General features: G+C 36.6%; 1 protein-coding gene across 1 annotated transcript in view; it reads right to left on the bottom strand.

Moving 5' to 3' along the window:
- The window catches only part of Dchs2 (dachsous cadherin-related 2), a 258,908-nt gene that overhangs the window by 40,716 nt on the left and 200,996 nt on the right, over window positions 1–17,196 (bottom strand). Inside the window, exon 14 of the mRNA XM_078021990.1 lies at window positions 3,340–3,453. Coding sequence (XP_077878116.1) covers window positions 3,340–3,453 — 114 coding nt within the window. The remainder of the gene's footprint in view (window positions 1–3,339; window positions 3,454–17,196) is intronic.

Here is a 17,196-nt window from a genome sequence, read left to right as displayed (position 1 = left end):
TAAGAATTAAATTTGCTGGGTGCAGTGGCCCACACCTATTACCCAGCGACTTGGGAGGTTGAGGCAGAAGAATCAAGAGTTCAAAGCCAGCCTCAGCAACAGCGAGGTGCTAAGCACCTCAGTGAGACCCTGTCTCTAAATAAAATAGGGCAGGGGATGTGGCTCAGTGGTTGAGTGCCCCTGAGTTCAATCCCCAGTACCTCCCCCCAAAAGAATTAAATTTAAATTTGTTCCTGTTTGTTGTAACCAGGTGAATTTTAGAAGGAAAGAAAAATCATCTCTGAGGGGCACAAATTCAATCCAGGCTTCAAAGAAGCTTCAAAGGAAATGTTTTGAGGACAATGTGGAGGTCATAGTTCACAAGTACAAGCATCATACAGAAACTCAGACCCACGAAAAGCAACAAGTAAATCCAACAGACAGCAGAATAAAACTTCAAGGACTTACAGTGTTAGAATTACTGCATTCAGAATTATATATATAAATGCAGTGTCGCTAGGTATGGAACCAAGGGACACACACATGCTAGGCAAATGTTCTAACATTGAGCTACATCTCCAGCCCCATATGCTTAAATATATATATAAAAGAACCTTGGAAACATGCACAAGGAACAAGAGATTAAATTTTTTGAAGACCAAAGATATTTGAAAAAGAGCAGAAGAGCTGGGTATGGTGATACACACCTGTAATCCCAGCAATTCAGGAGGCCAAGGTAGGTGGAGGATCATAGGTTCAAGGAGAGCCTCAGCAATTTAATGGCATCCTAAGCAATTTAGGAAGACCTTGTCTCAAAATAAAAAATAAAAAGGACTAGAGATGTTGCTCAGTGGTAAAGCTTCCTTGGATTCAATACCCAATAAAGTACAATACAACACAATAAAAAAGAACAGAAGAAAATTCCTGGAAATGAAAAAATATAATTCCTCAGACTGAAAAGCAAAAAGACAAAGAGATGAAAAAGAGGTATAGGAGAGATTTATTTGGTTCCATCTTTGTCTCATTGGTGTTCCAAGGAAAGATACAAATGAATGGCATTTAGATCAGTTGGGCTGACTTGTTGGAGCAACAGCAGGAAACCAGAAGACAGGCGAGAAATTAACTGTGAGTCTAGAATTATAAGACCAGTAAAAGTATGTATTAAAAATAAGGATTAAATAAAGACATTTTTTACACAACTAAAATCTAAAAGTCACTAAAAGGAGTTATTTGGGGTAGAAAGAAAATGATAATAAAGGGGAGTTTGAGATTTAAGAAAGAAAAGTTTGCAAAGACATTAGCTAAGAAGAAGCTAACTCTATTACAAAATTCTAATTGTTCCTAATTAAAAGAACTAAAACTGTGGTCAACTAAACCATGCAAATAGAAAAAAGGAGTATTTGGAGATAAAGAATTATAAGCCTTGTGTAGTACATATGATTTTGTCTCACCTTGGATTCTAACTTTATAATATTAAAATAGCTGATTAACCACTAAAAGAAGAGAAATAGCTATATAACTTCCAATAAACATAGGGGAAGACATTTTCAGAAAATGATTATGTATGTACAATATATATGAAAATGTCAGAATCAGTGAGTTTGCAAACTTTCTTGAAACAAACTCAAAACACAAAAGTTAACTTCAAACATACATACCAACATGGTCAGAAAAAAAATTTAATTTACTTCAGCAAGAAAAAGTACAAAATATTTAGGCAGGCCTAACAAAAGATATGAAAACAGGTACATTTTCTTCTTTGCTATTTCTCTTAAACAGGGAGTGGTTTATGCACCTTAAGTCAGTAAAAATATTGAGCAAAAGGGCCCACAGCATTTCTGAGATGATGTTTAAATGAAGGTCAAAGAAAATAACACTATTTAGAAATTTGAACACAGTGGAAAATTATAACAATGAAAACAAACTCAGTTATCAATATCCAATTCAGATTCCTGATACCTCTGGAGTGGAAGAAGGGAGCCTGAGGCTCTTTAGCATATGCAACAATATGCTAATTAACTCGATTTAGCCATTCCAATATGCATTCATACTTTTAAGCAGCAGAAAATGGGAAGAGGGAGGAAAGGAGAAGAGATACACATGTCTTCCTAAAGTTCTAGTAATGTCTTGTTTCTGGAGACAGGTAACAAACACATGGGCTTTTATATTCCAATTTTCCATTACATATTTTATACATTTTAATGTATTATCATGTAGATATTTCAAAAATACTTACATAACTTTCAACAGAACTAATTGAAAAGTAGATTTCTGTGGGTGACTTCCTTGTTCTGACTCTAGGTAAATTTTATCTGCCTTTTAATAATATAATCCAGTGGTGGGGGGAAGGCCGTGCCTGGGCCACATCAGGAGGAACATGATAGAAAGATCCAGATAGTCTGGGGTAACATGGAATCTCTATTATGCTCCTCTTTTCATAAACAGTTTAATCTCAGCTCTTTCCCCAGAGATCTAAGACACCAGATCGGGAAAGCTCATGGGGCAGTGGTGTTTGAAAGCACCTTTTGCCAACAGGTTTTCTGTGTCATTCTTCCACTCTGCCATGGGTGAAGGGATGAAAATTTCCAGCAGACTGCCTCAGAAAGGCTGCTGACCCAAGGCTGCATGGACCAAAAAGCCATAACACCAGCCCTGGCCACCATAAAGGCTTTTCTCTAAGAAATTATGCCCTCCCAATTTTTCCCGTGTGCATGTATTACAGATTAAATAAGGCAGTTGTATGGTAATATAGAAATTATTGAAACCATTCTTCTTGAGGTTTGACAATGAAGCAATAGATATACATCTACTGCATAGCTGTTAGTCAAAAAAGTATGTTTCAAATAATCAATTGGTATTCATTTAAAACACAATAATGGTCGTATTAAAGCTAAATTTAATACATGCTGTATTTGGAAGTAATTTCTTTACCACCACATAGAAACTTTTCCAGCTGTCCTTTCTTGTTGCATTGTTGACATTCAGTGGCGAATTAGAAGAATCTCTGATGAAAATTCCCTAGGGCCAGACATGTGTGCTTATTTTCAATTCAAATTCAGTATCATTGATCTCCACACTCTAGCTCCAATTTTCCCAAACAGGTTGGGCAATTATAAGTAGAAACCAATTCATCTTCAAAAATCCAAAGCACAGGATAAACGCTAATTTGGAAATGTTGAAATAGAATTCTTAGTGACTATACATAAACAAACACACAGATAGTTCTGGGTTTCCCATAGTTTCTCATTGGCTACTATAAAAATTTCCTGCTAACTTTTAAAATTTTACCTTGAAAATTTTGTAGACTAGTAACATTAATGGAAAAGCAAATAAAGCTATATTATAGTAGAGAAGGATTACCTGAATTGGAGCCCAGGGAACAAACTCCATCTTCATTTCCACTAAAAATCGAGTATTTAATACCATCCTGAATTGAGTCCGAAGCAAAAGCTTTTACAGTCAGGATAGAAGTACCTGTAAACATAAGGTTTAAAAAAAAGGGCATCTTTAGGAAAATAATATTCCATGGGAACAAAGAAGAAGAGCAAACACTTGAGTAATAACTATTATGTTTTCACTGTTCATTAATTCAACAATTACTCAGGAAGCGTCTTCATATGTCAGAATCCATGCTAAGTACTGGGGATACAGAGGCAAGCAAGATAGAGTAGATCTCTATTCATGAGGTGGTTATTAACTAGAGGAAGGAAACACAGTCAATCACTAAACAAAGATGTAATCAAGGTGAATTTCAGACTCTGCTATTTTCCCTGGAAAGAGAAGTAAGGTTATGTGACAGGAGCACTTCTTTCCTGGAGCCAGGCAGAGTGAGGATGAAGGGCTGTGGTAACTGGCAGAGAGGATTCAAGGAGGAGGAATAACCAGTACAGAAGTGGTGATCCGGGAAAGGTCTGGTACAGCACCGGGACTCAGGGAAGAGGCCTAGAGAGGATGTGGCAGCATCAGCAAGGAGAGGGTCTTATTCTCAGTTCATTGGGAAGTCATAAAAGCCGTCTAAGGAATGGAATGAAGCAACAAAATTTATTTTAAAAAATAACATTTGACTGCTGGCTGAAGAACACAGGAGAGAAGAGAAAGAATGGAGCAGAGACAGTGTAAGATAATTATTATATTGTAAGATAACATTACAATAGTCCTAGCAAAAGACAAAGACCCACAACTGTGGGAGGGTAGATGGACCAGGTAGGCAGATTGAAAACATATTTTCACACAGGGTCTTGATCATTGGGTGGGAGTGGGAAAGAAGGTTAAAGGAGTATAAAGAGAAGAAAATAATTCTTCTTTTTAATTTTTAAAACATTTTATATAACTCATAAAACAGTGCTTGTATAAAAATTCACACAAAGTTGCTAGAGAGCACACAATTTCCAAAAATGTCCTGGGTTTTTGTTACATTCAGTTTTCTAAAGAAATAATTCTTTAACTGGCATCTAGATTAGTCATAGGTAGAAGCAATTCAACTGGAAAGTAACTTTACTACATGACACTAACTCATTAAAAATTTGTTAAAATAGGGAAGAAGCAGTCAAGAGATAACTTCAAGAAAGAAACATTGAATTAGGTGTAGAAGTTGGAAGACAGTAGAGAAGAAAGCCATTTCAAGTTATGGAGAACAAACCAGTCACCAGCATGAAAGAATGCACAAGGACCGACAGTGGCAATGAGGTGATCTGTATGATTAGAGTTGGGAGCCTAGTATGGTCACAGTGGCACACACCTGGAATCCCAGCAACTCTGGAGGCTGAGGCAGTGGGATCATGAGTTCAAAGCCAGCCTCATCAACTTAATGAGACTTTGTCTCTAAATAAAATATAAAAAGAGCTGGGGATGTGGCTCAGGGGTTAAGCATCCCTGGGATCCCTGGGTTTAATCCCAGTACCAAAAAAAAAAAAAAAAAAAGGATTTAATTGGCCTTATGTTAAGGATTTCAATTATTTTCTGTAAAATGACAGATAATAAATCTTTTAGGCTCTGTGGGTTGTGTAGTCTCTGTTGCAAATACTCAACCCTGTCATTGCGGCATGAAACCAGTTGCAGACAATATGTTAAAAAAAAAAGTGTGACTGTGTTCCAATAAAACTTTATTTAAAAAATAAAGCAGATGGGTTTTATGTGACAGGAAACAGTGAAGAGAAAATGGAAGATAACTGAGAAAAGATGCAAAGTGACTTTAAGGCAAGCTGCACACAGCAGTTACTTGTATGAGCAGCTCTGGGCAAAGAAAGTTACTTAGGACAGCTACAAGGGTCCCCAGGCATCTATTTGTGCCTCAGCTCAGTACTTTCATGTCTTTGTTTATAATATATTATGCCTATATGGCTCACCTCTGCTTTGCTTTCTGTTCTGTTTGTTCATTTCTCTTATTTTTTGTAAAAATATTTTTTAAAAAAATTAGTCAACTTCACTAAGGTAAAATTTACATGCAATAATCGTGGATTTATTTTCTATAACTCAAGATTTGTTTTGTTTCTAAAATTTTATACATTTGTGAGTCACACACTATCTGGCTTCGTTTGCTCAGTATAATTTTTTGACAACAGCATACATATTGGTTGGTGTATCAGAAGTACATTCCATTTTTATTGCAGAGTGATGCTCTATTGCATGGGCACACCAGAATTTGTTTTCCATTCACCTATAGATGGACATTTGGATCGTTTCCTATTGGGGGCTACTGTGGCTAAAGTTTCTGTGGACATTCATACCCAGGGGTTTGCATGAATTCATGTCTTCATTCCTTGAGTAAATGTGTGTTTATAGGAAACTACCAAACTATTTTCCAAAGCATTAGTCCTTTTTTACATTCTGGATGGCCGCATATGAGAATTCCAGTTGGTCCCAATTGAGTGGTATTGTCAGTCTTTGTAATTCTAGTCATCTCAGTGAATATGCAGTGTATCTTATTGTGGTTCTTAGTTTTAATTTTCCTGATGTTTGGTGATACTGAGCATCTTTGTGTGTGCTTATTGGCCACACCTGCACCCTTCTTTTTAGTTCAACCTTGTCCCTGGCTTCCTGGTTTTTACTCACCCCTCACTTCTGAAAAAACATTCTGATAGTTTTGACTGACCCCTTTCCTCTGGTTTTAAGCATCTAACTTGTGGTAACTGCTTTGAACTCCTGATCTTGCCATGACCCTGCCTCTCCTCTTACTGTCCTTTGCCCCCTGGGATGCCACCTACTGGCAATGTTTGCATGTTGTACTGACAGGGAGAGATGGACAGGAGGGGACCCTGGAGGTCTCTCTGGCTGCTCACTGTACAGCAACAGGGACCTTCTCCAAGATGGTGGTTAACAAGGCACAGGAGGAAAAGTGAAAGAACACATTTGAAAAGGAAACAGGACCAGCCCCGATGTCTGAGATGAGTACATTGCAGGAATCATTAACTCAGATGCCATTAAGTAAAAGCAAGAAGCAAGGCCACCTGAAGAGGTCAGAGAAGCAGAGGGGGCAGAGCACTCAGTGTGCCCAGGCACCTCAGCTCATTGCTGCGAACAGAGGAAGCAAGCTTCAGGGTGCTTGAGATTCTGGTCTTTCCAAGAGAAGCTTGAAAATTCATGTTTATGTTCATGTGAAATCTCTCAATTTCTAAATGTTGGAAAACAACTAATTAAGAAAACAAATAGCACCAGATGGACTGAATAAAACCCAGCTGTGGCTGGGCTCCGGTGCTGAGTCATCCCATCACTGATAGGAAGATAAGCCTCTCTCTTGTTATCAGCCCTTTTAGCATTTGGGCTTTGCTACTTATTTTTAAGCCAGAGACTGTGTATGTTGGAAGACTGATCTCTCATCTCCTTGATTTAATTGGGCAAAATGACTCAACAGCAGAAACTTTCTTTTTAACTTTTTGGTGGTGTGAGGGTTGAACCCAGGTCCTTGCATGTGCTAGGCAAGCACTCTACCACTGTGCTACATCTCCAGCCCCAAGGAGATTTTCTATATATTTATGATTGATATATTCTTATAACTGTATACTGGTTTCTTTTTTTGGGGGGCGGGGAGAACGGAACCAGGGACTGAATTCAGGGGCATACGACCACTGAGCCACATCCTCAGTCCTATTTTGCATTTTATTTAGAGATGGGGGCTCACTGAGTTGCTTAGGGCCTTGCTAAGTTGCTGAGGCTGGCTTTGAACTCATGATCCTCCTGCCTCAGGTTCCTGAGCTGCTGGAATTACAGGCATGAGCCACCACACCCAGCTATATATTAGTGTTACCTTTAAAATTTCGTACACTTGTTAATGATAAGAAAGATATACTAATTACCCCAATTTGATCAGTATATTTTATATACATGCACTTGTATACATATTATATACGAGTCACATTGTACTCCACAAATATGTGTGATCATTAAGTTAACCAAAATATTTAAGAAGTTTAAAGAGATAGAAATGCTAATTATCTAATTTTGATCATTCTACTCTATATACATCTACCAGATTACCACCCCATACTGCATAAATTTGTACAATTAAAATAATAATTTAAAGAGAAATTTCCTACACTTAAAGTCTATAATATCTGGCATCTTTTGTTCAATGTAAGGTTGCTTTTTTTTTTTTTAAATAAAGTGTGTTGTTCTATGTCTCAAAAATGTATGTCTTCATAAGTAGTAGGTACTTAAAGATTGTGGGAAGAAGAAAGGTAGAAAAGGAAACGGAGAGAAAAAGGACACTGAAGTTTTCTAGGCAGAGAAATTAGAATAGTGTTGGCCTGAGTCTATAGGGTCACTCTAAATTAATGAAAATTATTTTTTAATAAACAACTCAATAACATCACATCTGATAGTCTTATCTGCAGAGGTCAAAAAAATAGTACCTCTACAACCGAGCCTCCTCATTGAATCTTACTGCACAGGAACCGGAAACCCCGCTTAAAACCCATTCTACTGGAGGTTATAACAAAATATTATACCTAAACCAAGTTAAATTGCTATTTTTTCTAGATATTTAAGATAATTTCACTGAAAATAACAGAAAAAGAAAAGGCCCTAGATCAGACAGGCTTTTCCTCTAGGATCCTTTCAATGCCTACTTCTCAAAGGAAAAATGCAATGATCACTATAAATGTTAAAGGAAACAAGAATATGATATTGCCCACAGAACTGAAACTTCAGTGAGAACTCGGTGAATGAAGACCCAAAACAGAATTTGTTATGGAAAAAGACAGGAAACTCCAAACTCTACATAGTACTCTCTTTAGAAAAATTATACTCAATGTAAACTGTGACAATATTTAAAAATAATCTATCAGGATTTCTCAATGGTTATTCTATTCAAGCCAGTTATGAAGTCATTTTGGAACAAAGTATCAAATTTTAATCAATCACGGTGGAATCAATTACTACACATGTTGAGAATTCTTTCAAATTGCATTATAATCTCATGGTGGCTTTATTGCATTTCAGGAGACATGTTGTTAACATAAAAATGTCTTTCATTTTTGTTAGGATTTAACCTTTACAGTAGTACACTTCATGCTTTATCTCTTGTGCTCAATTATAGTTGCGTGCTTCCTGACACAATTTATTTTTAAAAACAGGAAATTTTATTTCATCTAACTTGTCATTTACTCTTAAGAATGGCAGTAAGAAGAGAAACAGCAATGCAGGCAAGACACACAGTCTTGCTGGCGGCCCTTTTTTTCATGGGTTAGGATGCTTATTACATGCCCAATTACAAATGAAAACATGGAGATGGCTCACATTAAAAAGAACAAAGATTGGTACGGAATTGCAAAGAATCATACTAGGCCTTTCTCTTTTAAAGGAAACAATCCTATTTTATTGAAAATAAAATGTTCATCATACCAAATGGAATTACAATGCAAAAGAATTTCATTCAATAAAAACACTTCAAACTAGATACTCAAGTCCTCAGAGAACTGAAAATATATATTCTTTCTCTGACAAAGTTTAAATTTGAGACTGTACTGAGAATATATAAGTTTGAGAATATACATGTACACATATATAAGATCATATATATATGATCATGTGAATGTATTTATATATATCATGTGTACACACACACACACACACACACACACACACACATACACACACACATACACATACACATAAGATTAAACCAGGGCTCTTTACCACTGAGCTATATTCCCAGTCCTTTTTATTTTTAAATAGGGTCTTACTAAATTTGCTGAAGCTGGCCTCAAACTTATGATACTCCTGCCTCAGCCTCCTAATTTGGTGAGATTACAGATGTGCACCACCACACCCAACTACAAATCTGTCCTTCATAAATGAAGGAGACACAAATCTTCCTAAATAAGCAAAAGCTGAGAGAGGTCATCACCACTACATTGCCTTAAAGGCTATGATAAAGGGAGTCCTACTAGTTGCAACAAAAAAACACTAGATGGCAAATGGAAACATAAAAAATATAAGCCTTTCTGGTAACGTCAATATATAGACAAATATAGAATCCTATTAGTCTATACTAGTGGTGCACAAATTGTTGTGAATTCTGATTTAGAATGTAAAATCTAAAACAAAAACTCTAACCACAAAACTATGTCAATAGATACAAAACATAAGAAGGTGTAATATAAAGTGTGCATATAACAAGGGGAGATGTAGAGGAGCAAAGTTTTCATGTGCAAATGAAGTTTGACTTTATTATAATTTTAAAAGAGATTGTTATAAGCTATTTTATGTCATGTGGTATCCACAATAAAAACACCTATAGAAGAAAAACCTGAAATAAGAAGGGAATCAAAGCATGTCAAGCATGCCAATAGAAAAACAAAACAAAACAATGAAACAGAGGAATAGAACCAAAGGAGTAAAGAAGGATGAAATAACTACAAATATAAGGAACAAAATGTTAATAGTATTTTCTATCAGGGATTACTTTAAATATAAATGGACTAAACTCCCAAACTGAAACGCATAGATTAACTGAACTGATTTTTTAACAAATCCAGCTTTGTCCTTTCTATCACACTTACTTTACGTATAAGGACACACATATAGGCTGAAAGTGAAAGGATGGGAATAGATACTAAAAGCAAATTCTGTTGAAAATAAAACAGGGATGGCCAGAGTTACATCAGGCAAAAATAGATAAGAGAGACAAAGAACATGGCATAGTACTAACAAATTCAATTCATCAGGAAGATATAATAACTACAACCAGCAGAGCACCCATATATAAGGCAAACATTGGCAGAATTGAAGAGAGAATTGATGACCCCAATATAGCAAAGTTTAATACACAACCTTCAACAATTGATAGATCAACCAGATAAGATAAACCAGGCAACACTAGACTTGAATAAAACTGCATACCAGTTGACCTAATGGACACATAAAGGACATTTAACTCAACAAGAGCACAGAATACACATTCTCTTTAAGTTCATGCAGAACATTCTCCAGGATAACTCACATACTAGCTTACAAAACAAGTCCTAATAACTTTAGCAAGATTGAAATCATACCAAATATCTTTTCCAACCACAAAAGAATGAAACTTGAAATCATTAGCAAAAGGAAAACTGGAAAATCCCCAAATATGTGAACAACCAATGCATCAACAAAGAAATAAAAAGGGAAATTAGAAACAAAATATCTTGAGATGAAACAAAAGCACAACATCCCCAGAATTATGGGATACAGCAAAAGCAGTTCTGAGAGGAAAGTTACCAATGGCAAATGCCTAATTAAAAAATCTCAAATCAACAATGTAAGGTTACATCATAAGGAACTACAAAAAGAAGAATAAACTGACCCCAAAGTTAGTAGAAGGAAGGAATTAATAAAGATTCAAGTGGAAACAAACTAAATAGAGAAAATAAAAACAATAGAAAAAACTGACTAACAATTGCTATTTTATAAAAAGATCAACAAAATTGACAAACTGAAAAGAGAGAGACTCATCAAAAATAGAAGTGGAAGAGGAGATTATCACTGATGCCACAGAAATTTAAAAAGGGTATCAAGAGACCTCCATGAACAATTATATTATATGCCAACAAGTTAAATATCATAGAAAAAAGGAATACATTTCTAGAAATATACTACCTGCCAGAACTGTTCATGAAGAAATAGAATTTTGAGCAGACCTATGTAATAAAGGACATTGAATTTTTAATAAAAAAATTCCTAACCACAAAAAAACCAGGACCAGATTTCTTCACTGGAGAATTCTAACAAATATTTAAAGAACTAATGTCGATGCCAATCCTCCTGAAACTCTTTCAAAAAACTTAAAAAAGGAGGCAAACCTTCTAAACTCATTTTATAATATCAACATTACTTTGAGACCAAAACTAGACAAAGATACTGCAAGGAAAGAAAACTACAGATCATTTTATTTTGTTTTTCTTTCTTTCTTTTCTTCTTTTTTTCTTTTTTTTCTTTTTTCTTGCAGGTACACTAAATTAACATATCTGAACAAAATCATCAACAAAATAGTAGCAAACAGAATTTATCAGCACATTCCAAGATTCATACACCATTACCAAGTGGAATTTATTCCTTTCAAGGATATAAGGATAGTTCAACATATGAAAATAAATTAAAAATGGCATACAACATTAACCAAATAAAGTATAAAAATTGCAAAATCAAGAATTAAAACAAATGGGATGGATTCAAACTAAAAAGTTTTTTTTTTTTTCTCAGCAAAAAAAAAAAAATAATATGTGAGGTGAATAGGGAGCCTACATCCTGGGAACAAATTTTTACCTCTCACACATCAGATAGAGCTCTAATCTCTAGGGTATATAAAGAGCTCAACAAGATAAGCACCAAAAACAACAACAACAACAAAAACAAATAAATAATCCAATCAATAAATGGGCCAAGAACCTGAAGTGATACTTCTCAGAAGAGGATATACAATCAACCAACAAATATACGAAAAAATGCTCATCATCTCTAGCAATCAGAGAAATGCAAATTAAAACTATGCTGAGATACCATCTCACTCCAGTAAGAATGGCAGCCATTATAAAGTCAAACAACAATAAATGCTGGCGAGGATGTGGGGGAAAAGGTACACTCATACACTGCTGGTGGGACTGCAAATTGGTGCAGACAATTTGGAAAGGAATATGGAGATTCCTTGGAAAACTGGGAATAGAACCACCATTTGACCCAGCTATTCCTCTTCTCAGACTATACTCAAAGGACCTAAAAACAGCATACTACAGAGACACAGCCATATCAATGTTTATAGCAGCACAATTCACAATAGCTAAACTGTGGATTCAACCTAGATGCCCTTCAGTGGATGAATGGATAAAAAAAAATGTGGCATTTATACACAATGGAATATTACTCCGCAATAAAAAGAATAAGATCCTGGCATTTGCAGGGAAATGGATGGCATTAGAGAAGATTATGCTAAGTGAGGTTAGCCAATCCCCCCCCCAAAAAAAAAATGCCGAATGTCTTCTCTGATATAAGGGGGGTGACTCAAAATGGGGTTGGGAGGGAGAGCAAGGGAGAAAGATTACCTCTAGATAGGGAATAGGGATGGGAGGGAAAGGGAGGGAGAAGGGGAATAGCATGGATGGTGGAAGGAGACCCTCATCATTATACAAAATACATGTATGAAGATGTGACATGATAAATTGTGGTAAAAAGGTGTTTTAAGAATTGTAATGTAAAAAAGAAAATAAAGTGCTACTTTACCAACAAAAAAAATTGCAAAATCAGCTCAATAGATACAAAAAGTCATAATGACAAAATTAAACATGCTTGCTTGATTAAAAACAAAACAAACTAGAAATAGAAGGAAATAACATACATAATAAAGGCCATCAACACACAAAATTAGTTATATTTCTGTGTAGTAGCAATGAAAAAATACATCCAGGAAATTAGATAATTCCAAATACACCAGCATCAAAAACAATAAATACATGAGAATAAATTTAACCAAGGAGAAAAAAAGATTTGCATATTATAAAAAAATGCTGACAGAAGTTAAAGAACACACAAACAAATAGAAAGACATTCCCCTTATTCATAGAGTGGGAGATAATATTGTTAAAACATCCATACGACCCAAAGCAACCTATAAAATTAAATTCAGTCCCTACCAAAATTACAATGAAATTGTTTTTCAGAAATAGTAAAAATAGCCCTAAAATTCATATGGAACTTCAAAGGACTCTGAATAGCCTAATAACAACAGCAACAATAACCTGGAGAAAAACAAAGCTAGTGGTCTCACACATCCTTACTGCTAATCATATTATAAAGCTAGAATAATCAAAACAGTATGTTTCTGGCATAACAATAGACACAAAGACTTAACAGCATTATTCTTATAAATAAATTCTCCATATATGATCAAATGGTCTTTAAGAAAGTTACGCAGGCTATACAATGGGTACTAGGAAAATTGGATATTTAGATGTAAAATAATGAAATCAGACCCTTACATTATACCATATACAAAAATTAACTCAAAACTCAAAATAGGTTGGGCACAGTGGCCCAACCTTGTAATCCCTGCATCTTGGGAGGCTGAGGCCGGAGGATCGCAAGTTTAAAGACAGCCTCAGCAACTTAGTGAGGTTCTAAGCAACTTAGTGAGACGCTGTCTCAAAATAAAATATAAAAAGGGATGGTTAAGTGCCCCTGGATTCAACCCCTGGTACATAAACAAAAACCCCAAACAACTCAAAACAGATTAAACTCTTAGATATAAGACCTGAAACCGTAAAATTCCTAGAAGAAAACAGAGGAAAAACTTCCTGACATTATATTTAGCAGAGATTTATTGGCTATGTCATGAAAACCACAGCCAAAGAAAACAAAAATAAACAAATGGAACTGCATCATTTTTTTCCCCTCAGGGGAAAAAAAAATCAGTAGAGTGAAAAGTCAGAAAAGAGAAAATATTTGCAAATCCTGTATCTAAGGAAGTTTTATCCAAAACAACTTCTACAGACAATCAAGGAAAAAAACTGAGTAAAAAGTGGAAAAGGACTCAGATAAAGATTTCTCCAAAGAAGATATACAAATGGCCAAGAAAGATGATGAAGTGCTCAGTATCATGAATCATCAATACCACAGGAGATCTCATAGCACATCCGTTAGAATGGCCACTATAAAAACAAAACAAAACAACACAGTAATAAAAAAAGAACAGGCAATGATGAGTATTGATAAAGATGTAGAAAAATGTGAACCTTTATGCCCTATTGGTAAGAATGGGAAATGGTGCAACCATTTTGGACCATAGTAGGGAAGTTCTTAAAAAAATTAAAAACCAGAACTACCATATGGTCCAACAATTCTACTTATGGATAGATATCCAAAAGAACTGGAGACAGGACCTTCACATATTTGTACTCATGTTCATTCCCACAGGTGGAAACACCCTAAATGTCTACCCACTGATGAAAGTATAGTCAAAAGGTGTCGTACACATACACTGGAATATTATTCAGCCTTTTAAATGGAAGGAAATCCTGCCATATGCTACAAAAAGGAAGAACTTGAGGCCATTATATGAAACAAGTCAGTCACAACCCACCCCCGCTACAAAACCAAATACTATACAATTCCGCTTACATGAAGTATCTCAAATAGACTTCTAGAAACAGAAGGTAGAATGACATTTGCTATGAGCTGGGGGAGGGAACCAAGGGGAATGGTTCAGTCAGCGTAGAGTTTCAGTTTTGCAAAAATGAGAAATCTGTTGCACAGTGATATGAATATAATCGACACTGTTATACATTTAGCCATGGTTAAGGACGTAAATTATTTTTTTAATTTTATTAGAATAAGAGAAGAAATGGTGTTGCTTTTTCCTTCCCACCAAAAACAAAAACAAAAAGGGAGAGAAAGAAAGAAAGAAGAAAGAAGGAACTCACTCCTAGGAAACAAAGTACAGAAGCACAGAAAATGTATACTCAAAAGGAGTAATTTTCCAAAACTTGTGCACATAGGAAAACGATGCTTTGAAATGGTAATTTATGCATTTTTGAATATATTTTATTTTGTGAACACCTAAAGAAATAATACAGGAAGTCATTAAAATTGCTTCCCGACTTTTTGTAAGTTTTAGCAAAGCGGTGGGAAAGAAAACCAGCTAGAGTTAAGGCGTCTGTGAGCAGTACGTTTTATTTTAGTGGGCAAGATTTTTAGGAATGATATCTAGAAATGACCGCATTTAACTATTTTAAAATATTCTCAACAGCTTAGAGAAGGTGGGTGCTGAAGTGATCCCTAGATGTTCCTATCATATCTTAAATTTTGTAACAGAAGACTATCTTTATTTATAACATGAGCTGGGGAATTTTTAGCGTTGAGGCATTGTTGGATCTGATCCCACGCCCTGCTGTGGGTCTGGTGTGTCTGGCCCTCTCTCACTGCCCAGCCATTTCCTGTCTGGGTTTCCATTCCCATGTTGTCAAACTTCAGATTCTCTGCATTTTCAAGATCCATCCGTATTCTCCTTTCCGGATCCTGAAACCCAAGACCCAGCCAGAATCTGAAGCCCACACAGATTCAAAAAGATAGACCACACGGTATTTCTGTACCGAATGATTCTTCAACTTTGGTTTTGAGATGCACATTCCCAACTATCTAATTCCACTTCACTCAAGAAAATGCCTTTTAGGATGTTTTCAGTTGCCAAGGAATGAAGTTACAATCTATTATTTTAATGATTCCACTTGATTGTCCACAAGAGCTGCTTAGGAAGAGAGCACTGTCCTCCTCAAAATAATCTGAAACCAGGCTTCAAACACCCACAAAAAAATAGGTGCTAAATGGAACAAAAATTTTAAAAAGGGCATCTTAATATCTACACTAAATAATTTTTATTCCATTTTTTTTTGATTTGAGTATTAGCGAAAGTTCTTGGTAAGTTTTAAAGCGCCATAAATCACAACTGTCTAAATCTCTTCCAGCTTTCAAACACAGAACAAAATACCCCTCTGATCCTCAGGGCCCTTCAAACAGTGGTTTTGTCACATTCCTTTCCTCCCCTTCATCGCCAAACCTTGTCCAAAGGGCACTGAATGGCCTGTCCCCACCTCTTCACGCTGCACCTCACTGTGCTTTGGCTACTTAAAATAAAACTCCAGCAAATTAGTTCTCGCCACAGTTCCCAGTTCCCTCCTAAGTTGCTAAATTCTGTTGAGCTGTGAACAGTTTCTGTAAGAAGCCACACTGAGTCCAGAATTCATGTTAGACAGTCTGGGCCTTGTATTATTCTTGGCCAAAATCCTGAACAACTTCCACAGAGCAGCCCTGCTCCTTGGGATTTCTCTGGACTCCCTCGGGCCTCTGGTTGACTCACGGTGCCTCTCTGGGTTGTCTCATCCTCTACGTTTGTTGCATGGACTTCTTTCAGTCATTCCTTCCTTTCTTCCATGTTTGAGTCGCCCACCAGCAAGTTGGTATCCTCAGATGGTCTCAGGTAAGACTGCTCACGCTCAGCAGAGAGGATGGATTGTGAGCACCGCAGTCCCCTCCCCATGGGTACAAACTCACCACTTTCTTTGGCTTTGGGGACAGGGGCCCAATTGGGATAGCTGCCACTTTTCAGTTTCTACTTTACCAAGCCTCTGCTCCAAATGAGATATACTGATTGCTTCCTGCTTCTGAAAGGTGCCATCTCCTTTTCTTCTAACACTGTCCTCCTGGGGATTGTCAGGGCCACGCTGAGCCCCCCGTTTCCATCCCCTTTACAGATGCTTGATTTCTTCAAACTCCTGTAAAACACTAATGCTTCTTTGATTTCCTCGCTTATCTTTCTATCCTTGGGGAAATGCATGGGAGTTTCTACCCACTGAACAGTGTACCTCAGAGGAGTCTCACTGAATTGGGTGGGGTGGGGTGGATGTCCAAGGATTTTGTTTTTTAAAATACCCCACCCTGGTGTCTAAGTAATAACCAGGTCCCACTGAAACCCTGGTGGAGCACATGGCCTCGTCTTCCCTCACTGCGGAGGCTTTAATGAGACCCTGGTTATTGGTCACGTGGATCCCTGCGGTATCCTCCTAGCTCATCTCTCTCCTCCAGGCCACCCTTCACACAGCTTTGAAGGGAGCTTTCTACCATATCAAAGTGTTTTTGATAACTCACAGGCCTTTGCTGTTTCTCTCTTCCAAGTTATCTTTGAGAAGCACAGGGACCTCCTGCCGACCAGTACTCAGCTATTCCAGATAAGATGCTTCTAGAGACAGCCTGCAGAGT

The sequence above is a fragment of the Ictidomys tridecemlineatus genome, chromosome 9 (genome assembly GCF_052094955.1).
Source record: "Ictidomys tridecemlineatus isolate mIctTri1 chromosome 9, mIctTri1.hap1, whole genome shotgun sequence".
Taxonomy (NCBI): domain Eukaryota; kingdom Metazoa; phylum Chordata; class Mammalia; order Rodentia; family Sciuridae; genus Ictidomys; species Ictidomys tridecemlineatus.
The sequence above is the reverse complement of the archived record's forward strand: the minus strand, read 5'-3'. Positions and strand labels throughout refer to the sequence as shown.